Genomic DNA, 24994 nt, shown 5'->3' with positions numbered 1-24994 from the left:
TTACAATGAGTCATTGGCCTGGTTTGAGACCTTTGGCTTCCATGACACCATTGGGGTGCATGATATGTCACAAAGAATCAATAAAAACAAACAAACATTTTGTGTGTGTGTGTGTGTGTGTGTGTGTGTATAAAAATATATATGAAGTTAATTGCTCCAGCAGATAGAAAGCCCATTTTGTCACTCTGTGTCAGAAGCTATCACTGAGGACCATCTCCGGAGGTGACCGATTGTTCAAAAGGAAGCCACCCTGGAGGCCTAAGATTAGAAAGCCACATATCAGGAAGCCTCAACTTGGCCTGTTACAGCTTCTGAGCGAGGGGAAGAAGGATCAAGTAGTCAATTGTGTAGAGCAAGGTAGCTGATGCTGAAAAGATTAGGAAACAGGAGCCTCAGCATTGGTTAGAAAGTGCAAAGGCATCTGAAAGACTCTACCTAGCAGTGTTTCAAAGCAGACACTAAGACTCATAACCAAACCATGGCAGAGTGCAGGGAATCATATGAAAGAAGGGGAGTTAGTATGAAATGGAAAGGATAGGAGCTCTACAAGTACCAAATATATCCGGGCACAGGGCCTTTTATGAGACTGACACTCAACCAAGGACCATCTATGGATATAACCTAGAACTTCTGCTGGGATGTGGCCTATGGTAGCTCAGTAACCAAGTAATTTTCCAAAGCAAGGGGAACAAGGACTATTTCTAACAGGATCTCAAGGGCAGCCTCTTTGTCCTCCCCACCACCCCCAGGGGAGGAGCAGTCCTGTTAGGCCACGGAGGAGGACTTTGCAGCCAGCCTTGAAGATACCTGATAAAACAGGGTCAAATGAAAGGGGAGGAGGTCCTCCCCTATCAGTGGACTTGGAAAGGGGCAGGGAGGAGACCAGGGAGGGAGTTGGGGAGGGGGAGGGAATGAGGGAGCAGGATACAGCTGGAACACAGAGTTAACAAATTGTAACTAAAAATAAATAAATAAATAAATAAATAAATAAGTAAATAAATAAATAAATAAATGAAAAAATTAAAAAATAAAAAAAAAAAAAAAGAAAGAAAGTGCAAAGGGAGGGAAAACCCCAGCCTAGGTCAATAGCAGATTTTACCAGCTAAGCCTAACCCTGGAATTTGGTAAGTGTCAGGCTGAGGATAGTTGGTATATCAAACTCTGAAATCACCTATTGTTCTCTGTGGCTATAGACTGCAGTTCCAGGGGTACGTATGAACCCACAGCTTCATCCTTCCAGAATGTTATTCAGGAGTTCGTGAAGGTGTGAACACATATTCTTCACCTGTATCAACCTCAGTACTGTGGTCGCTTCCCACACTTGCTGTGCACAAAGGGTACATCTCAGTTAAAGCATTAGCTAACCCAGAAAACACAAACTAGGAAGTCTCATTGGGGTTCCACTGAGAAAGGCAGAAGAGCACCTCTGGAATGTAAAGCTAGATGTAGAGAGCAGAGGCACCTGTATGCAAAGAAGAAATGCTAGTGAGGTAAAGACAGCTCTGCCGTGTAGGTATACGGTTATTGTGTAATTCAAATACTGACTTTTCTACCCCTCATATCTGGCTGCAATCCCTGTTCTGAAAATCGCCTGTCTCAAAGTTGTGTAAACACTGCTCTCCAATTGTCCGCTGATATGTCAATAAATCAATTTACAGCCAATCTCTAAGCAGGGGAGAGGATAGGGCTGGGCTTCCTGCTAGCCAGGGGAGGAGGAGTTAGAGGAGGAAGTGGGCGAGGGAACAATGAGAGAGGTCCAAGAGACATCAGAAGCAGGAACTAGAGCAGGAAGCTACAAAATGCAAATATCTCTGAAATGTACACAGGGAAGAAACCAAATTAGCTTTGAGGATTAAGAATAGAGTTAAAACTGTTCAGTTCTTATGCTGTGAAGCTCGTTAAAATAATATAATGGAGTCTCAATTATTTATGTGATAGCCGGTTTATGACAGAAACTAAGAGAAACGGAAGAGATTTATAAAAATAACCTTAACAGTTATAGGTACAAGACACTTGTTCAGTACTGACAACAACTTAAACCATATAAAAGAAAAAAGTTCACAAATCCAAAAGACACTTTTGGCATATGCATATGGCTGAAAGTCTCTAGAAGAAGCTATGTGAACACACCCTCCCTCCCTCTCTCTCTCTCTCCTTTTTTCCTATATACTATACTTCCATCACTTTTATTACTATATTGTATTATTTAAATTTTCCATGTTTCTATTTGTTATTTCTTTTAATAATGAATCAAATTTGTCTACAAAATTTTTCATTATTGGGATTGGCCTTTTTTTCTTTTCATTAGTGTCTTTTTCTGTGTTTGAACTTCTGTGTGTGTGTGTGTGTGTGTGTGTGTGTGTGTGTGTGTGTGTGTGTTTGCTTGGTTGGTTGGTTGTCTGGTTGTTGATTTTTATCTTTGTTTCTGTTTTTGCCACACCCTCTCTATGTTTAATATTCTCATTTTAACTTATTCCTTTTTAAATGCTCTTACATTTATTATTCTTATGCCTATTCTTACACTTATTTATTGTAGTTTTTGAAGTTTTTATCATTGAGTTTTGTTTTTGGTTGTTTTTTTTTTTTGTATTTTTTTATTTTTTCAAATCTCTTTCTTTTGTCTTTTCCTCCATATAGCTTACTTCACTTTTTGTTTTCTTTTTCTAACCTAACTTTATTTCTCCTCTATTTCTTCACTTTCTCTGCCTACTTCTTATATCTCATTCATTTATAATTTTTACACCTGCCCTAACTATTACTTTTAGCTTAAAGCATATTACTTAAGGTAGCTTTTTTAGTTTCTGTTTTATGACCAATGATGATGGATTATTGGGCTCCAATCGATGCCATGCACATTTCTATGCCTTTTACGAGTTTATTTTATTGCTATTATAACAGTTTGAATTCTCCTCACTGAGTCGTACTGAGGATTGAGCCTATATCAGTAGCCCAATCAAAAAAAGAACTCTGAAATATAATCAGAAGAGACATTTAGACCACAACACAAAAACACAAGACCTTGGAGGGGTTTGTGGGAGTCAGGTATGGAAGGCTGCTTTCCAGGCTTAAAATAGTTACTGCACTCTTGAACTTCAAGTAGCTATGACTACCTGCACAAGATCTGGACCAACCCCTGTCATGGAAGACAGAAGAGATTATGCAGCTTCTACCCTTTTGAGAAATATATGTACAGTTGATGGTTCCTAGGGAGAAGAGGCTTATTCTTCAGCAGTCTAGACACTGGTAATGCTTCTGTGAACGAACTCTCACTTATCCTATAAACATCCCTAATGAAACTCATTGGGACACACACACACTCACACACATGCTCACACACATGCACACACACAGAAATACACACACACTAAAACAAAACATCAAAGTAGAAAGTTAGAAGAAATGACACGAGATGATTACCAGGTGAATATGATTATACATGTATAAAAATGTCAAAATTAAACATATTATATGTAATTGATGTAATAGTAACTATAGCTGTTTGACCTGATTTAAATAAAATAGATGTTATACAATAATTTAAATTAAGATTAAATTTTATTTAATTAATTTTAATTAATTGCCAGTAAGTGGTGGCACATCCCTTTAATCCCAGCACTAGGGAGGCAGAGAATCTCTGAGTTCAAGCCTAGGCTGGTCCAGGATGGCCAAGGATACAAACAGAAGCCTTGTCTTGAAAATCCATATACACAAAAAAAAAAAATAGAAAGAAAAAATTAATAACAAAATCTTATTCAAATTAGCTTTAAGAAAAACACCTAGGAATAAATCTAAACTAGGAAGTCAAATACCTCTACCATAAATACTTAAAACTGAAGCCAAGCATGGGGGCACAACTTTGATCCCAGTATTTAACAAGATAGATCTCTATGAGTTTGAGGCCAGACAAATCTACATAGCAAGTTCCATACCAGACAGTGCTGCCCAGTGAAATCCTGTCTTAAAAAACAAAAACACTGAAAACACTGGAAAACTGAAATATCCTCCATATTCATGAATGTCAGAATCATCATTGTGAATATTGCTATATTATTGAAAATAATCTGTAGATTCAATGCAATCCCCTCAAAATTCCAATGGCATTCTTTACAGAACTAGAAAAAAATGTTAAAATTTATTAGTATAAAAGATGCATACCACCACACATGGCTAAAACAACAATTGTTCTCAAATATTGTTTTAAAAATCCTGATGACACCTGCTATGTTAGGGTCAGATGGAAGGGGAGGAGGACCTCGCCTATTAGTGGACTGGGGGAGGGGCATGGGAGGAGAAGAGGAGGTGTGGGATTGAAAGGGGATGAGGGAGGGGACTACACTGAGATACAAAGTGAAAAAATTGTAATAAATTAAGAAATTTTTAAAGTATTATATCACTTGCTCAAAGTAACAATGTGAATGTGTGGAAACAGTAAGCAATGCAGTTGTTTCAGTTTTTTATTATTATGGAAAAATTAAATTCTTAAAAAATAAAATTTAAAAAAAAAGATGCCCAAGAGCCAATATAAGGATGTGGAGAAAGGAAAACACTCCTCCATTGCTGATGGGAGTGCAAACTTGTACAACTACTTTGGAAATCAGTCTGGAGCTTTCTCAGAAGATTGGGAACAGCTCTACCTCAGGACCCAGCTATACCACTCCTGGGCACGCACCCGAAAGATACTCCACGAAACCAGAGAGACATTCACTCAACTATGTTCATAGCAGCTGGAAACATTCTTAGGTCCTGCAACTTAAGAATGGAGATATATATATGGTTTATTTATAGAATGGAATACTACTCATCTATTAAAAAAAGGAAATTGTGAAATTTGCAGGCAAATAGATGGAACTAGAAAAGATCATCTGAGTAAGGTAACCTGGACCCAGAAAGACATGCATGGCATGTACTCACATACAATCATGTATTAGTCATATAGTACAGAGTAACCGTACTACAATTCACACACCCAAAAAGGGCCACAAGGAAATATGCTTGGATCTCACTAAGAAGGGGAAACAGAATAGACAGCAGAAGTGCTTGAAGAGAGGGAACAGGATAGGAGAGGGAGTGCTGAGGGAAAAGAGGGTAGGGATGGGCTTGCAGAGAGAAGAGAAGGAGTGGGTGGTGGCATCTCTGAGGCAAGCTGGAGATCTACTACAGTGTAGGCTCCTGGGAAGATATGGGGGTATCTCTAGCCGAGACTCGGAGTAGTGAAGGACATGAAGACTGAGAAGACCCTCTAACTAGACAGAACTCATAGTGGAGGGAGGGGAACACCAACCCACCCACAAAAACTTTGACCCAAAATTTACCCTGCCTACATGATGTGCAGAGATAAAAATAGAGCAGACATGGATTGGCAGGATTAACATTGTGAAAATGGCCATCCTGCCAAAAGCAATCTACAGATTCAATGCAATTCCCATCAAAATACCAACTCAATTCTTTACAGACCTTGAAAGAAAGATTCTCAGCTTCATATGGAGAAACAAAAACCTAGAATCTCCAAAATGATCCTGTACAACAACAGATCATCTGGAGGTATCTCCATCCCCGATCTCAAGCTGTACTACAGAGCAATAGTAATAAAAACTACATGGTATTGGCATAGAAACAGAAAGGAGAATCAATGGAATCAAATAGAAGACCCAGAAATAAACCCACACACCTATGAATACTTGATTTTTGACAAAGAAGCCAACACCATTCAATGGAAAAAAGACAGCATCTTCAACAAATGGTGCTGGTCCAATTGGATGTCTACATGCAGAAAAATGAAAATAGACCCATATTTATCACCCTGCACAAAACTAAAGTCCAAGTGGATCAAAGACCTCAACCTAAAACCAGACACTCTAAATCTGTTAGAAGAAAAAGTGGGGAAGAGCCTAAAACTCATTGGCACAGGAGACTACTTCCTGAACAGAACACCAACAGCACAGGCTCTAAGAGTGACAATCAATAAATGGGACCTCATGAAACTGAAAAGCTTCTGTAAAGCAAAAGACACTGTCATCAGAACAAAATGACAGCCTACAGACAGGAAAAGGATCTTCACCAACCCTATATCTGACAGAGGGTTGATATCCAGCATATATAAAGAACTAAAGAAGTTAAAAGCAATAAATCAAGTAATCCAATTAAAAAATGGGGTACAGAGCTAAACAGAGAATTCTTCGTAGAAGAATATAGAATGGCAGAGAAACACTTAAAGAAATGCTCAACCTCCTTAGCCATCAGGGAGATGCAAATCAAAACGACGTGAGATTTCACCTTACACCCATCAGAATGGCTAAGGTGAATAACTCAAGTGACAACACATGCTGGAGAGGCTGTGGAGAAAGGGGAACCCTCCTCCACTGCTGGTGGGAATGTAAACTTACACAACCACTTTGGAAATCAATCTGGCACTTTCTCAGACAATTAGGAATAGTGCTTCCTCAAGATCCAGCTAAACCACTCCTAAGCATATACCCAAAATTTGCTCAAGTACACAACAAGGACATTTGCTTAACCATGTTTGTAGCAGCTTTATTTGTAATAGCCAGAACCTGGAAACAACCCAGATGTCCCTCAATGGAGGAATGGATACAGAAATTGTGGTATTTTTACACAATGGAATACTATTCAGCAATCAAAAAGGAGGAAATCATGAAATTTGCAAGCAAATGGTGGGATCTAGAAAAGATCATTCTGAGTGAGGTATTCCAGAAGGAGAAAGACACACATGGTATATACTCACTCATATAGTCCTATAAGATATGATAAACATAATGAAATCTATACACCTAAAGAAGATAAACAAGAAAGAGGAACCGGGGTAAGATAATCAATCCTCACTTAGAAAGACAAATGGGATGTGCATTGGACATAGGAGAAAACAAGTAACAGGACAGGAGCGTACCGCAGAGGGCCCCTGAAAGACTCTACCTAGCAGTGAATCAAAGCAGATACTAAGACTCATAACCAAGCCTGTGGCAGAGTGCAGGGAATCATATGAAAGAAGGGGGAGTTAGTATGACGTGGAGAGGAGAGGAGGTCCACAAGGACCAAATATATCTGGGCACAGGGGCCTTTTCTGAGACTGACACTCCACCAAGGACCATGTATGGATATAACCTAAAACCTCTGCTGGGACATAGCCCGTGGTAGCTCAGTAACCCAATTGGTTTCCCATAGTAAGGGGAACAGGGACTATTTCTCACAGGAACTCAATGGCTGGCTCTTTGACCTCCCCAGCCCCCAAGGGAGGAGCAGTCCTGCTTGGCCACAGAGGAAGATTTTGCAGCCAGTCCTGAAGATACCTGAAAAAAACAGGGTCAGATGAAAGGGGAGGAGGTCCTCCCCAATCAGTGGACTTGGAAAGGGGCAGGGAGGAGATGATGGAGGGAGGGAGGGTTTGGGAGGGAATAAGGGAGCGGGATACAGCTGGAATACAGAGTGAATAAAATGTAATAATAAAAAAAATAAAATAAAATAGAGCAGAGATTGAGGGAATGTCCAACTAATGCCTGGCCCAACCTGAGACTATTAATGGCATTCTGCTATGCTTGCAGACAGGAGCCTAGCACACCCAGCAACAGACTGAAACAGATGCCGAGACTCGCAGTCAAACATGGGCAGAGTTCAGGGAGCCTTGTGGAAGGGTAGAAAGACCCAGAGGGGACAGGAGCGCCACAAGATGACCCACAGAGTCAACTAACCTGGGCCTGGGGGGCCTTCGGGAGACTGAAGCACCAACCAAGAACCATGCAGGGACTCAGTGGGAAACTTGGTCTTCATATGGGTTCCCTAGTGAGGGGATGGGGGCTGTCTCTGACAAGAACTCTCTTGCATGCTTTTTGGTCACTTCCCCTACCTTGCCAGGCCACCGTGGAAAAGATGTGCTTAGTCCTGAAGCAGCTTCATGTGCTGGGATGGGTAGGTGTCAGGGGTCTCCCCTTTTCTAAGGGGTGAGGGAGAGGAGACAGGAGGAAGAGGGAGGGAGGGTGGGACCAGGAAGAGGAGAAAGAGGGCTGCGATTGGGATGTAAAGTGAATAAATAAATAAATTTTTAAAAATCTTTAGGAGGAAGATCAATGCTAAAGTATCTTTTAACTAACCACAAGGCCTGGTGTCAAATTACATTACAAAGCCAGAGCAATAACATAGCATGCCACTAGCACAAGACAGACATCAAATCGAACGGAGGGTCCAAAGTTAAAGCCCCACAATTACTGCCACCTAATTTTATACAAAGCTGTCAAAACGTATGTTGGAGGAAAACCAGCCAGTTTAATAAATGTGCTGTGGAATTAGACAGCAGAAAAAGTGAAACGAGAGTGCATGAAAGCAAAGTCTAGATGCATCCATGTCTTCAGTGGAAAATGTGAAACTCTTAAAACATTACAGTTTGTAGAGGGAGGGGGCTTTCTGGAAAGGACCACAGTAGTATGCAAAGTAGTACAAAGAGGCGTAAGACAGGGCATTGATAGAGAATGTATGCAAGTAGCTGCAAAGTTTAAGTCTACACAAGCATCCAGTCATTAAATAGGCCAACGAACTGAATAAACATTCTCAGAGGAAATCAGTAGGCCAGAGAGACAGCTCAGTGATCCAGGCACTTGTCTCTCAAGCCCTGCAACGTGATTTCAACTCCGGAGCCCACACAAGGAAGACCTACCTCCACAGAGTGCTCTATCATCTCCACATGCACACAATAGCACGCATGCCTACATGGACACCTACAGGCATGGGAGTTCTGTCACACTCATGCCCATGCACGCACATAATAATATAATAATTCAAAGTTTTCAAAGAAGAAATATTAATGTTCAATAAATACTGCCTTTTAAAGAAAAATGTTCAAAATCCTTAGCCATTAGGGAAATGAAAAGGTTTTGAGATTCTCTTTCTCTGCAGTCAGAATGGCTATCATCAAGAAAATAAATGGCAATAAACAGTAGTGAGGAAGCAGTGAAAGAGGAACCTTTTACACAGTCCCGGGAGGATGATAAACTGCTGCAGCCACTATGGAAATGAGAGCGTGATTCTGCAAATAGTTGCAAGTGGAAATACTCTGTGTCCCAACTATAAGCACTTTAAGTCAAAAGATCCCAGAGGGGCTTGCACATCCATGTTTACTGAACCAGCCTAAATGTCCGCCAACAGGAGAATAGATGAAGAAGCTGTGGTAAATATTGAAAATGAAATTTGGGGACCAGAAAGATTGCTCAGCGGTTAACAACAACTGGATTCAAGTATACTGATCTGGACCCTGTGAGTCCAGAGACCAAGTCATCTCAGCTGTATATTTTATAAGCGGAGCCTCTCTAGACATCAGACCAAAGCTTCAAAAGGTATACCAGGAGCCCTAGACTACCTTCCCTACCTTTTTAAGCATGGCCTTAAAAGGTCTTTAATTACCAGAAAGAGACTTCAAGGGCCAGAAGGGTCAAACTGGAGGAAGAAAGGAACAAGAGGCAGATTATATTTAATGGCAGTGGCATTAAAGCTCCCTACACACTTCAGGAAATTCCTGAGCTCCCATCTAGTAGCCACATTTCAGAATAGCCTACCTGGAACCATTAAGCCTGTAACATTCAAGGTCATAGGGCAATAGGTTTCACCAGAGTCCTGTCCAACCTGTAAAGTGTACTACAGACAAAATGTTGGACTAATAATTGCCCTTCATGAATCGAGGCCAGAATTCATCCAAGTCAAACCTGTAAAAGGACAAATGTCCCTGGTTCTCTTCCTGGACTGTAAGGTATTCTTTGAGGCATGGTGGGGGCGGGGTGAGAGGAAGAATCCCTTCCCTTTGAGGACTGACACATTTTAGGGATTCTACAAGCCCCTGGGTTCTCCAGCTCTAGGGATGAGACGAGGGTAGCCCTGACTGTAGGACGGAGAACAGTTATTTTCATTTAAATATTGCCACCAAATTTAGGGATTCTACAAGCTCCTGGGTTCTCCAACTCTAGGGATGAGACGAGGGTAGCCCTGGCTGTAGAACAGAGAACAATTACTTTCATTTAAATATTGCCATCAAATTTTCAGCCCTGACCACTTTCTCTGCTCCAACCCTCCAGTCCCAGATCCTCCTCATTGATGTTGATAGCAAGCTCCAACCTGAGTTTACACCCGTTTACCTGCAATATATTCAAATCTTTCTTTCCTGGTCCTAAGCAATCGTTACACCCCCTCCTAAGTAGAGATACCTTATCTAAGTTTCAGGCTGATTTAAAACTCTTTGAAGCTCAGAGGCTCTACTGTGCTTCCAATACCAAGCCCATGTCCTATCATGGCCTGGAGCCATCTGGAGCCTCAAACACCCTCCTTATAGTCTCTACTATAGACCCTTAGGTCATCCAACAAGTTGTCCCTAAAGTAGAGAATCTTCCACTCCTGGGTGCTCACCAGCAGGCACACCTGTCACAATTACTCTTAAGAACCTTAATTTTTTTTTCAAAGGCCCCAATATCCTTTAAAGCCTGAGGCACGTGTGTAAATAAATTTCTTACTACTGGACCACTATGTCCCAATAACCCTATGTGACATCCCTATCTTGGCAGTAAAGACAGATAGATCCTATAGAATCAGTCTTGAGCAGAGGGCCATAAATGAGACTGTGATCACACTTCACCCCACTGTTCTCAATCCTCTCATGTTCTTGGACAGAAAACCTGTAATACCTCCTGATTCACAGTACCAGTCTCTGTACAAGGGACTTGAATACCTATTAGTTCTTGTGAATACCTTAACCAGGTAGATAAAGGCATTCCCCAACAAAAAAACAAAAGGGTCTCAGAAATAACCACCACCCTTATAGATTACATTATCCCTCACTTTGGGCTCCTCTGGTCCTTAAAGTCAAATAATCACCCAGCATTCATTTCTAATATCATTCTCAAGATTAAGTATTATCTCTAAGCCTGGAACTCCCATCTTGGGGGGAGGGGGGAGCTGGTTGGTTGTTGGTTGGTTGGTTGGTTGTTGGGTGGTTTTGTAGATAGAGTCTCACTACATAGCCTTGGCTTACCTGCAACTTGCTGTGTCGACCAGGTTGGCCTGAAACTCACAGAGATCAACCTGCCCTTGCCTCCCAAGTGCTGAGATTAAAGGCTTTCACCACCATGGCCAACATTCTCAGTCTTCCAGGAAGGAAGAAAGGGTCAGTTGAACTCTTGGTAGCAATCTCATTAAACTTGTACTCAAGACAACATTCTTGGCCCATTCTTCTCCCAATTGCACTGTTATGATTCTGTATTACTCCAAAATCCACAACCTATTTCAACCTCCCTGAAGTCCTCTGTAGTAGGTAAGTGTTCCTCTAGTCAGATCACCTGTTAGACCCAGAATTCATTATCTACCTCAGCATGTTTTACCTTTCAGCTAGATAAGCCAGGCTATCACTGAGTGCCAGGATGAGAACAGCCACAAACATGACTCCACGTTTTCAGGATCACCTCCTAATATTAACTTAGAGACTACATCAATCTTAAAAACTTCCTGCATGATAAATGACCACACAAAGCTATGTGAACAGGATCTTATTGAGTCTTCCTTTCCTCTTAAGCTACAAAGCCTGTCACTGTGGATTCATCGGTCTAGAGTTACGACCATTCCACCCCCAAAAGCTCAAACAACCTACTCTTCTGGGTCTTCAGGGGATCTCTCTCTCCTCTTCTGGAAAAACCCAGGTAAAACTCATCCACAGACACTCCAATACCTCTATGAGTGGCCAAGACACTGTCACCTCTCTGAGCTTCATGAGCTTACAAGCTCTCTGTCTATCTATCTATCTATCTATCTATCTATCTATCTATCTATCTATCTATCTATTTATCTATCTCTATTTTATTCATTTGGTATCTTAATAAACAAGACCCAACTCAGTTTGAAGACTTTTTTAAACCTATTTATTCATAGAGGTCTTCTAGATTATTTCTGGACAGAAGTAATCATTTACCTTTAGTTGAATAGTGTTTCTACTTCTATATTGAAAGCCAGATATGGTTGGGCACCATATCAGGGACCTGCTCATTGTCTTTTTATTCATATGCCCCCATCTTCAGAAACTGAGCCCACCTCCAGAAAAGCACACACATACAATAATAATAATAGCAACAAATTAAGGTTTAATTGCCATTGAGTGCTAAAAATAGTTGGCATGAAGTATAATAAAAAGCAATACATTTTCAGGGCCTCAAAGTATTCTCAGCAAGGTAATTATTACTTCCCAAAAGAAACATAGCAACTTCATACAGAAAGAAATATGGTGAGACTACTGGAATTATGTTACCAAAGTTCATATCAGCAATAATGAGAGATATTTACATTAAAATATGCCTTTTTTTTTTTTTGAAATGGGTCTTTATGTAGCCCAGGCGAATTAATCACTATGTAGCTGAGAATAACTTTGAACAACTTGTGCTCCTGTCTCCAATTCCTGAGTGCTACAATAACAGGCAAGCATCACATGTTCAGATTTCTGTTTGGTCTAGGGGATTGAAGCTACACTTTGTGCATGCTAGAAGAGTGCTCTGTCAACTGAGCTACATCTCCAGCCTATGATATGACTCTTGATAGGAGGAATTAGAAAAGATACAATATTACTTTTGTGTTATTTATGCCAAAAATGCATAAACTCATAAAAAGTAGTCAAAGCCAAACTGAAAGCACTCTAAAATCTTTGACCAATCCTGATCAAAATTATCAAGTTCATGGGGGAAAGTGGGAAAGGAACCAGCACCACAAAGTGAATATGACTGGGGGGTAAGATTTAAAGCAGGAGGCAAGTAACTGAAAGTCAAAGTCTAAGATAAATGCAGTGGTCCCAGCCGTTGTGGACTCTGTTGGATTAACAGAGAGCTATACAAGGGTAAAGTGATGCTAGTCAAGCAATGATGGTTGGGTTAACAAAGAGTTATATAAGGATAAAGTGACGGTGGGCAGGGAAGAGGTAACAAGTTTGAGATGCTAAGAGGACATCCTGCAGAGCTCACAGGACCAGGGCAGGGCTGCTCAAGCATTAGCAGTCCAGGTAAGAGAGAGAACCTTGGGTGATACCACTCTTGGCAAGACCAGGGTGGGTGAGAGCACTCAAACTACTCTGAGCCAACATGAGACCAAAAACAAGAGGCACAGAAATAAGTCTCCCAGGTAATGCCCCAGTAGTTACACCCAGTTCTCAGGCTGCTTGAAGAGTCCATCTTCTAGTTCCCTTCAAGCTAGTAAGACCACATGTCTAAAATATGGCTATGTAAGTGTAAGGAAGAAAATGTATAGAATTTCCAGAAATGATCTTCATGCCTTTTTTTCCTTCTTGCTGTTTAAAATGTGAGCATGGTGTTTTGAACCCAAGTAACCATCCCATATTATAGATAGGAACTGGAGTTCCTATATTATTATTATTATTCCTTTATAAATCCAATAGAATATTACATATTCTGAAAGAAACTGGAGTCTCTCGGCCATTAATTTCATTATAGAATGTTTAACTTTAACTTTTATATATGTTTTTAAAAATCAGTTTATCTATTAAGGGAATTATTTTTTGTGAGGGATATGGATTCTATTCATAACAAACATAATAATTTTGTTAATAAATAGAGACTTAAAACACACATTCCGTCCAAACAGGCAAACCATTTCTTTAAGTGGTCATGCAAGAAAACGGTGACTGTTAAATACAAAGGCAAACAGCCTTAATGGCATGAATACTTATGAATGACATGCTATATCATGAAGTAAAAGAACTCACCTGCCAGAATTCAAAGGTAGGTATATATGCACAGGTTTTATCTGGTACAAATGGACCAAGTCCGGTTTGACACATACTGAGTCGATGCAGGGCATGAGCTATAGCATACACAGCTTGTCTGACATTGTTTGTGATTCTTAGCTCAGACACATCCAGATAGGTATTTTTCAGATCTTCCAGCTTCTCCTCTCCAGTGCAGAGCTGATCAGACATGTCATACAATCTGTCTTCTTTACCAGTCATATTCACTCTGTGGTCCACATTATAAGGCACGCTGCTATTGGGCCAGGTACAGTTAAAAGCAGTTTGCCAGAATTCAATGGTCAGGACATCATTCGGATCCTTGCTGGGGTGGACATCATAAAGAAATTCTTTTAACCCTGGTATATCACTTCTCGGTGTTGCAAATCCAATAGTTCCACCAAAATATGGAAAGTATTCCGGCTTTGCAATGAGAGCAGAGGTAATCCAGGCTTCGCTGGCTATCCATGTCCTGTCAGTTATGTTATGATGAACCATTTCCAGCACAAAAGGGCTGAGGTCAATGTCAGAAGTATAAAGCACAATGACTTTGGCAGTGGAACTCTTGATTGCATCAACAGCTTTTCGCATTTTCTCATTGGAGTAGACTTTGGGAATGGTTTCAGAGAAAGCGACGCAGAGGTTGGCAGCCTCCATTTTTTCCTTAAAGGATTTTACTCCATATTTTCCATAATCATCATCAGCTGCAATTGTACCCACCCAGACCCAACCAAAGTGTTTGATAAGATTCACCATGGCCTCGGACTGGACCGTGTCACTGGGTACTACACGAAGATAAGATGGAAACTGGAATTTGTCACTAAGAATTGAGCAGGAAGAAGTATAACCCACCTAAAATTGAAAACATTTATAATTACTAGGAAGCCAGAGCCAAACCTTAAATAACAGCTTTTGGAATATTTGAGATGGTGAGAGCTGAATAATTCTCTTACTCCTCTAATTTTTTCATAAAACATGACTCTCTATTCCTACTCAATGAGTGGGGACTGCAGATGAAAGCTCTTTGGTCTATGCTGAACCCCAGGGGGTTACAGCAGCCGATTATTGATGAAATTCAATGTACTCTTTTTCATGGATGGCACTGACAGAGAGGTCATTTGCTCTTTCCTTTATCCTTCCTGGAGATACATTGACTCCCCTGAGTCAGGACATTCAGGTTCTTCATCAACTTCAGTATCTTATGCACACAAATGATGGAATGAGCCCACGCCCCATCCATTTGGTAGCACTAGTTTCTCTTGCTTACATTATCTCACTTCTGTCCCACTCTTTTCCTTCTTTCTTTTTAAAATTTTCTTTACTTATTTCATTCTCCCGGGACTTCTACATGAGTAGACACTAAAACCTAGACTGAAAAAGGTAGTTCTACAGACCTCAGGTCTAAGCAGTTTTCTACAAAAAAAAAGTGCCTCAACACTCTCATCTTATAAGACCCAAACCAGGCACACGAAGAAACCCTTCTGTCATCTGCTCAGTAATTATTGTATGTATTTCTCATCTTTGGGAACTTGATGACGGAACTTCGGTCACCACGTGTTAGTGACCCTTTTACGCATTTCTCTAACTCAATTGTCCACATCGCTCACTTGCTCTGTCATGTCACTAACACATCATTTCCTGTGGGCTTTCTCTGTTACAATTCCACAGCTCCAGAACTGTCAGTTCCTTCATGAAGTCAGCCGACTTCTGTGTTCACTTCTCGTGGTCTTTCCTTTTGTTCTTAATCCCTTGGCTAGCATTTACACTTCTTGAGAATTATGTACAAGCAGCAGCAACATAGAAGCTATCTACAGGAAGGAACACTTGTTCTTCTTCTGCCTGCTTAGCACAGACTGATTTGACTATTGAAATCTGCACTCAAAGGACACTGAGCAACACAGAATTTCTCCTGCCATAAAAATAATACATCCTCATTGTAGAAAACTCAAAATTGTACTAAACATGATAAAAAAAAAAAAAGAAACAAACTACTCATAACAGTGTTTAGGAGAAAAGCTCATTATACTAACCTTTATACTTTTTATCTAAGTTTCATGATTATTTTCACTTACTATATGTTGAGCATAAAAATAATTTCTAAAGCTCTGTGAATTTCTAAAGTTTTAAAAATCAAGCAAAGAGCCAAAAGACTATGCAATGCAGAGAAAAATGTCAATGTCAAGTCCACGGAAACTGTCATAACAGGTCCACAGAATGCCTGATTTCAAGTCATAGTTTGCATTACAGGTCAACAACTAATCAAAATATATATTTAACAAAATACACCCAATCTTTGTCCTGCTGAAGAAACCATATAACATAACTTTTCAAATGATCGGGATTCCCTGTACTATAGATTCGCTATAGTATAGATTATAGATCAGGATTCTCCAAAGCAACACCTTTTAAGTTTTTCTTTCTTTTTTACTTTTTATTTATTCACTTTACATCTCCATCTCAGTCCCTCCTCTCCTCTCCTCTCCTCCTGGTCCTGTCTTCCCACTCTCTTCTCCCTTCTCCCTCTCCCTTTCTCCTCAGAAAAGCGAAGTCCCACCACCAACACGCCCTGGCAGCTCAATTCCCATCAGGACTAAGTGCATTCTCTTCCACTGAGGCCAGACAAGGTAGCCCAGCCAGGGCCAAAGACAGGGCGAAGGCAATGGATTGGTGGGTAAAGTGCTTGACATGAAAACTTGATGACCCGGGTTCAAGCTCCAAACTCCAGGTAAAAAGTGGATGCAGTGGCATACATCTGTAACCTCAGCACCTCTGTAGCAAGATGAGACGCAGGGACAGGAGAACTGGCCAGAACCTCACAGGACACTCAGCCTTGAGTATATTAAACAGCAGCAGTAACAAGGGAAATCCTGCCTTGAACAGAAGGCAAGAAATGACTCTAAACTTGTCCGCTAACCTCCATGCCCATGACAGTGCAGTCATGAATGTATATACTTGCACATGAGCAATAATCTGTAAAACTGTTTCAGCTTTTGGTAGTATTCCAAAATGATAACCATTTTGTGACATTCCCAGATCCATTTTAGATTGGGAGTGTGATGATTTGAGTTACTATTAATAAGCATCAACAGAGACAAAAAACCAAAACATATGTCTTATTCCAGCTGTCAATCAACCACCAAGTGTTTACCCAGTACTATGGATCATGTGACTAACGAGAAGTCCATAATCACAGAGTCACAACTCAGTGCAGGACGTTTTGGATGGAGTCATCTCAAATCACCTCTAAGTAAGCCTCAGCGCTCATGGCTGGGGCTCAGGTTGAACAGTCACTGGGACACCATCATGCTCATCCTACGTTGTCTCTGTAGTGCACCTCAACCTCTTCTGCACTTCTTATTTTCAACAATTTCTACAATGTTCATATTTCTTTAAATAGTTTTGTTTGTGTCTCGAGACCTGGTTTCTTTCTGTAAGGCTAGTTGTCTGGAAACTAGCTCTGTGGATCAGACTAGCCTCTGACTCTTCTGAGTGCTGGGATTAAGGTGTGGCCACCATTTTTAAGTGTGCATGCTTCCATGAGCTTACATGCACTGTATGCGTGCAGCAGCCCAGGAAAGCCAAAGGGGGGGCTTCAGATCCCCATAACTGGAATGACAGGTGGTTGTGAACTCCCTGTATGAGTTCTGGGGGATTAAATCTAGGTCCTCTACAAGAACAAGTGCTCTCATTCTGTTAACCATCTCCCCAGCCCTCAATTTTATAGTAAATACTCAGTACAATATTCCAAGATACCTGAGGCACGTAATACAACCCCAGAATTCTCGAGGCAGCAACTGACAAGGATGACCCCCCTGAACCAACCAGCGCTGCCAGTATTGATCCAGTGCTGTTTCTAAAATTGGGTTGGAATTCTTCCTGCCCTGTAAGAAACACCAAAGATGACTCCATTGCTTTCGTGATGGTATAGCAGGAATCAAAGATCTGATAGCCCAGAGTATGGTTGGGCAGAATGTCCTTCCTCTCATTGATCTCTTTAAGGGTGTAGATCATGGTTTTCATCCAGCGGAAACCTCGGAAGTTAAACCTGGAAAGGAAAAGCTTTTGTGAGGCACTGGCCACTGGGGGTTGGGGGGTGGGGCTTGTCAGGAAGTAGCTTCAGTTAAGTGAGTGGTTACAACTTTTTGCTGAAGCAGCAACAGTTTTCTGCATGTGACAATTTTTCACAATTGGCACTACAATCTTAAAGTGTTCAAGAGAATCATATTCACTATTGATTAGTAATCATAAGAACTTTTGGAAAATTTCTACATGTATATATATACAAATCTTTTATATGCTGTAATTTTTCTCAAATGTCCAATTATCTCTTTATCAAAAAAATATCCTACTAGTCAAAACTCCCTTCAGCAACAAACAAGATACATAAGTCCCTTTGCACACATTTCTCCCATTCATTTGAAAGTCCCTGGGGCCACAGGATTCTTCTCCTTACCTCAACCTATGTTCTTCTGAACATTATAATTATAAAAATCACTTCAATACATTAAGACACTTAAAGCAGGAGTACAGAAAAGCATTACAAAAATTATGTGTAATTCAACCCCAACTGCATTACCCTTCTTTTGAGTTTGTACTTTTAACACTGAGGCATATTTATTGGTTCTCATACATAAAGACAAACCTGATTCATCATTCTTTTAATTCTCTAGTCATTAAAATTCCTATTGCAGCTAAATACCACATTTTTCAATCCTCCTTATATTCATCAACTAGCTCTTCTATTTCCTTCTTTCTCTCTTCAACATTAAAGCACATTTGAACGTACTAAAGGCGAGTACCCCCCCCAACACGACTTAATGCCTTAAAAACTTGTCTTCTGTTCAGTAATTTTTTTCTATTATGTATCCAACAACAGGAGGCTGGAGAGATGGCTCAGCATTTAAAAGCAGAGGATCCAGGTTTAATTCCCAGCACCCACACGGGGGTTCTCCACCATCTGTAACTGCCATTTCAGGGAATTTGATACCTTCTTCTAGCCTCCACATGCTCCAATCATGTACATGGTACACACTGATACATGCGGGCAAAACATTCACACATACAAAAGAAATAAAAGTAACAATTTCAAAATATAGCAATAACAAATAGCCCTTTCAAACACTAGAATTTCCTTATGTGTCACTTAATTGAGTTTTCATACAGGATGTAGTTCTTAGGTTTCTCAAGACAGTATAACACAATAAAAAAATGCAACACTTTCTGCATACAAAGCAGAAAAAAATAGCCTAATAGTTATAACACAAGGTGATAAAAGCCGCCATCTAAGTAGATGAGGAACAGTGAGATTCAAAGGGACACCCAACCCTGCAGGAACTCAGCCTTGTTGAGGCCAGAGGATGACACAGAAACAGAAGAAAGGAAATTCAGACAGTGTTGGGGCTCTACAGCAGGGAACATGGCCGTATTAAGGAGTGGAAAAGTTGATGTAATTAGATGAGAGAGATGAGGATGGAACAGTGCAGTGAAGAAGAGAAGAGAGCAGTAGGCACCACAACACAGAATGCTGTCCCACCCCGCGCTGCTCTTTCCAGACTAACAACTTTTGAAATAACTGGAGCAGTATCTTTCTTTTTAAGGAAATTAAAAATTCAAGATCTAGAAAAACATTGACCTGTTTTGAACCAGTAACTCCAACCATTGAGAAGTTAGCTGCGAGAGCACTGCCCCATAGGATAAAAGCTACCTGCTCCCATAGTGCACTACAGAGGTTTTGACAGTACTGGAAAACTAGAACAAACTAATTATGTCCACTCATAGAGCCTTGACTGTATAAGAATATTTTCCTTCATTACAAAACAATCATCCAAGAAGTGATACAGCCATGAGAAAAGAATTGTGAGTGAAATGGGGAGTAGGAAGGCTTTCTATAATTAAAGCTGAATACAAAGCATTTTAAAGATTAGCAGAGAAATTATTTTAAACCATCACAGGATAATTACTACAAAGGTGGGATTGGGGCTAGATTTCCCTTCTTTCCCTTCTTAATACTCAATTAAGCACCTTAATTGAGTATTTCCCTTCTTTCATTAATTTTTATTATGAAATTCACACTATTTCATAATATCTAAATCCTCCTTTTGTGACTATCAAACAAAATTTTTGTCCATAATTTTTCTCTATTCTGAGAAATATTTTCAAAATAATACAGAACCTTCCTGTTTTATGTGTGTTTAACAGATGGACAATTGAAATTAGTATTGCATGAAAGTTGATTATTTAAGAATAAAATTTCTCCAAACCCCAACTTAGTTAAAGCTTATGATTAAAAAAAAAAAGTTAATATTGCTTAGTTTGACCTTGGATTCTGAACACTCCATAAACCATTGGAAAGGAAAGTTGAATTACATGGAAGAACATGGAAAGCCCTAGGGCTGGATAGATAGGAATTATTGACAGATACTGGTGTAAAATAATCATAAAAAAATCTAATTTTAAAGAATGCATTTTTTTAATATAAGACCGAGATGTAGGCACTCAAATCCTAATTTCAAGAATTACACAAATCCCAAAATAACCCTAATTAGGAAATTATTCTAAATAGGACATATTTACTTCTCTCCATTCTTTCAACTAGAATATAATAACACATTTGTTTAAGGAAGGGAAATTCGTATTTTAAAATCTGCATACAAGCCTTTAGCATCTAACACTGCTGAGAGAGAGACCGCCAATGAAGGGTGGAGAACAAATTAAATAATTGCACTTATAAACTGTCACTGTATTAAATTATGACGAACTCTCAGTTTTCCATTTCAGGTTATTTGGGATTAAAGAAGCGAAAACAACTGTGGTAAATAAAACTTGACTCTGCAATAATCTAGTTGTAAGTAAAATCCTTGGTCTTCTCCCTTCAATCCCATCACTGGGATTGAGTGAAAAACAATTACAGGCTTGAGAAGGGCACTCATTGTAAGTCTCTGCATTTTTTGAAGGTGTAGAGATGACTATTACACTTCACACAATGCCATCTCAAATATGGAGCATGAAAAAATTTTTTTAAAAAGTTGGGATCAGTGACGATGTGAAGCTGGCAGAATGCTGAATGTTTACAGGGCGCATGGACAACACTAACGGCCATGGAGCTTCATGGAAATGCCTACTGCGTCAGATGAACAACCCAGTTATAACTGTGTTTTGTTACAGTCACAACTACTTAAATCCTGCATATATGTATAATAATATTAATCATATACATATATATGTGAATGAAAGGAGGCCAAAAATAACACAGAAAGTGGGAAAAAGTTGCTTTTTGATAACAATAAGTTACTGGTAATTTGCTTTGCTTTTTTAAATTTGTGGCATTCTTTTCATACTAATGTGGTGTGTGCGTGCGTGTGTGTGTGTGTGTGTGTGTGTGTGTGTGTGTGTGTTATGTACAGATAGTTGTCCTATCCACATTTTACATCTCCCACAACCGATTACTGGCAAATTCTAGTGTCAGGCATGGATCTCATTTCCCGAGGAGGCAACTTGGAGGTGCAAACACTAAGAGCAAAGGCCTTCTAGGGTAGGTTTTTCTCAGATAAATCAGTGTCCCCCTGCAATGAGCTTCTATCGAGAAGAGTTTTGGCCTCTGCTAATTAACAGTAAAGCTGCAGTGCCACATAATTTTGTAGCTGTTCTTCTGAAACCTCAGTGTGTACACGAGTTCACAGGAGTCTTCTAAAAGCATAGGTTCTGGTTCTGCAAGGCTGGGTAGAAGCCCTCTCTTCATGCCTTAACAAGCTCTTCGATGCTGTTGCTGCTGCTGCTGCTGCTGAAGCACACAGCACTCTATGAGGAGCAACCACTCTGGACAGCATCAATCCTCCAGCTAGAGACCCAAGCCCCATGCTCACCTCTCCCCGACCCCACACCTGAATTGATAAGAAAGAAGAAATAATAGCTTACCCTTCACACAGAGGTGAGACTGGCTCCAGAATAGATTCGTCGACTGGGATGATTCTGGAGTGAATAGGAAACAGTCCTGCAATAATAAGTGAATGGTTTTTGGCATCTACATATCCAGACAAATTAAACTTGGCCATCAGCCTGCATTGTGATTCCTCTGTTTTCTCTTGAGCACTCAATGCAGCCCATAAAAATGCAAGAAATCCTAGAGCTAAGCATATCTTTCTGCTGGCCATTTTAAAAAGGTGAGTTTGAAGAAATTGGACTAGTGTGGAAATCACACACGTTTTACTGAAGCACCTTAATTGAGTATTTATATGTGTCCCAGTGGACTTGGCTTGCCAGTACTTGCTACATAATTTTCATGTCTCAATCCCAGGCCTTGCAATCACTTGCAATTTATGGATCTGGACTGCGAGCAGAGTAACCCTTTAAAGAAACTTCTGGAAAATCCCCATATGCTTTGTAATAATCAATGACAGAAATGTGGGTTCTGAGGTTAAGAGTCATTTTAATTTGTAGAAACTGTCCTGCCCTGCTTAGCATTGTCAACAACATTGAGTCTCACTGCAGCCAACCCCACAGTCTTCTCTACTCCAAAGATGAGAAAAGGTATCCTACTTCATCTTAAAGTACCAGAAAGGGGCCTCATTACCTGATGACTAAGATGCTAACAAACACCGTAGAGAAATTCTGTAAGGCCCAGATACATTTAACGGGCATCTTTCACACATACCATATTCTTTATCCTTTAATACCGGACATAGTACTGCTCTCAGCACTCCTCCATAGAGGCAGGCTCGTGTTTCTAGTTTCCTCTGAAAAATTCTCTCCTTTCTCCCTCCCTATAATCTCTCCAGTCTCTCCCCTCTCTCCCCCCATTTCTGTCCTAATTCTCTCTCTGTCTCTCTCCATCTCCCTTTCCCTCTCCCTTCCAATCTCTGCTCCCCTGTTATATGGCTGAACCACACCTTTAGTCCATTTGCTTCCTTTCTTACTAGGCTCATCTCAGAGACAAACCTCTTATAAGATCAGTTTACAATTCTTTTAGTCCTCTCCAGTTGCCCTCTTATGTCCTTTTCAAACATTTTTTTCTTAACATACAAAATTCAAACTATTTTCAGAATACAGCCCATCCAAAATGCTAGATCTCGAAAGCAGTGTAGACCCTTTTATCATACAACTTTTCTCCAAAGCACTTTCCTCACAGATGCAATAGAAACTTACGAAAATTTGACGTACACTGGTAATGAATGTAGCTTTAATTGTTGTCCTAAGACACAGAAGAAGCTAAAAGTACACAATAAGGAGATTTTGAGTTATTTGTGCTCTAGTCACATGATGAAATGCAGAGCCTTGTGCGTGTTGTTCTTAAGAACAAAATTACTCATAGGCAGCTGGAGACATGGGCCAGTAGTTAAGAGCACACATACTGCTCTTGCAGAGAACCTGGGTTAAGGTGCCAGCACCCACCACATTAAATGGCTTATAACAGCTTCCAATTTCAGTTACAAGGACTCTGACACCCTCTTTTGGCTTAGCTGGCACATATACGTACATAGATTACATGAAGAAACACACGTATGCACTAAAAAAAGTGAAGATTCATTTTAAATTAATCTTTAAAAATACAAAGAAAAACCTCGCAATGTGCATAAAGTTAACACATGTATTTGAAATTACAGTCTAAGTTTCTAGAATTTACCAGTAAATTATAGCTCTCTTTCACCTATATGTTGCCATCCTTTTTTTTACAAAAACAATTTGCTCACTTTGTATCCCAGCTGTAGCCCCCTCCCTCCTCTCCTCCCTAATCACCTCCACCCTCCCTTCCTATTCCCCTCCCATACTTTTCCCTAGTCCACTGATATGGAAGGTTCTCCTCCCCTTCCTTCTGACCCTAGCCTATCAGGTCTCATCAGGACTGGCTGCATTGTCTTCCTCTGTGGCCTGGTAATGCTGCTCACCACTGAGGGGTGGTGGGGGGAGTGTCGGTGATCAAAGAGCCAGCCACTGAGTTCATGTCAGAGACAGTCCCTCTTCCCCTTACTAGGGAACCCACTTGGACACTGAACTTCCATGCACTACATCTGTGCAGAGGTTCTAGGTTATCTCCATGCATGGTCCTTGGTTGGAGTATCAGTCTCACAAAAGACCCCTAGGCCCAGATTTTTTTTATTGTGTTGCTCCAGTCCTCTCCAGGTCATTCTAGCTCTCTCCCTTCTTCCATAAGATTCCCTGCACTCTGCCCAAAGTTTGGCTATGAGTCTCAGCATCTGCTTTAATACCCTATTGGGCAGAGTCTTTCAGAGGTCCTTTGTGGTAGGCTCCTGTCCTGTTCCCTGTTTTCTCCATCTCCCGAGGTTTATCCTGTTAGCCTTTCTGAATGAGGACTAAACATCTTACCCAGGGTCCTCCTTCTTGAAATCATGAAAATTGCAGGCAAATGGTGAGAACTAAAAAAGATCATCCTGAGTGAGGTATTCCAGAAACAGAAAGACACATGTGGTATATACTCACTTAGAAGTGGATATTAGACATATAATAATGGATAAATACAGGATACTAAAATCTGTACACCTAAAGAAGCTAAGCAAGAAGGAGGACCCTGGGTATGTTTCCATCTTAGGAGAAACCACTGCCAAAAAGAAATCGGAAGAAAGGGAAAAATCCCCTTGTCATAACACAATCATTTACAAGATTCCATTTTCATTTTTAGCCCCAAATGGCACTCATACAATAGTGTTGGGTTAATGTATGGTTTTTAACTTTCTCCTTTATCCTTCGGTATATTTTCCTGTACAAACTCAACAGCGAGGGACGAAAAGTTGGTTTGGTGGTTAAAGCTATTGCTACGCAAGTATCAGAAGCAGAGTTTGGATCCCCAGCACTCAGACAAATGTGGGATAAGCACGTATGGCAGACAGCCTGCAGGTGAAACAATATCTCAAAGACAAACCAGCAAGCCACCCTAGCCAAATCACCTCCTAGTTCAAGTGCAAGGCGGCCATAATTTATAAAGTGTGGTGTGGCCAAGGAAGATAACTTCTGTGTTTCATACCATGGTCACATGTGTAAACAGACCTGCCCACACATGCACACAAATCCCCCACCCTCCATAAGATGGTATCATATATATATATATATATATATATATATATATATATATATATATATATATATATAATGGGAATATTTTTCTATTACATGCATGTTCCCTCAACTATAACCCTCAACACATATTTTGCATATGATACCATTGTTATCACCAGTCACCTGAGTCACACTCCATCCCTATTATAAGAAGTTGGCTAA

The 24994-nt window shown here is 40.3% G+C and overlaps 1 protein-coding gene across 1 annotated transcript in view; it reads right to left on the bottom strand.

Moving 5' to 3' along the window:
• The window catches only part of LOC129668776 (vomeronasal type-2 receptor 1), a 33384-nt gene extending 11469 nt beyond the window's left edge, over positions 1 to 21915 (bottom strand). Inside the window, exons 1-3 of the mRNA XM_055596865.1 lie at positions 21680 to 21915; positions 17519 to 17810; positions 13745 to 14617 (exon numbers count right to left, since the gene is read on the bottom strand). Coding sequence (XP_055452840.1) covers positions 13745 to 14617; positions 17519 to 17810; positions 21680 to 21915 — 1401 coding nt within the window. The remainder of the gene's footprint in view (positions 1 to 13744; positions 14618 to 17518; positions 17811 to 21679) is intronic.
• Positions 21916 to 24994: the final 3079 nt, after the last annotated feature.

This window comes from Psammomys obesus, unplaced genomic scaffold (genome assembly GCF_907164565.1).
Source record: "Psammomys obesus unplaced genomic scaffold, mPsaObe1.curated_primary_1811, whole genome shotgun sequence".
Classification (NCBI taxonomy): Eukaryota; Metazoa; Chordata; class Mammalia; order Rodentia; family Muridae; genus Psammomys; species Psammomys obesus.
The sequence above is the reverse complement of the archived record's forward strand: the minus strand, read 5'-3'. Positions and strand labels throughout refer to the sequence as shown.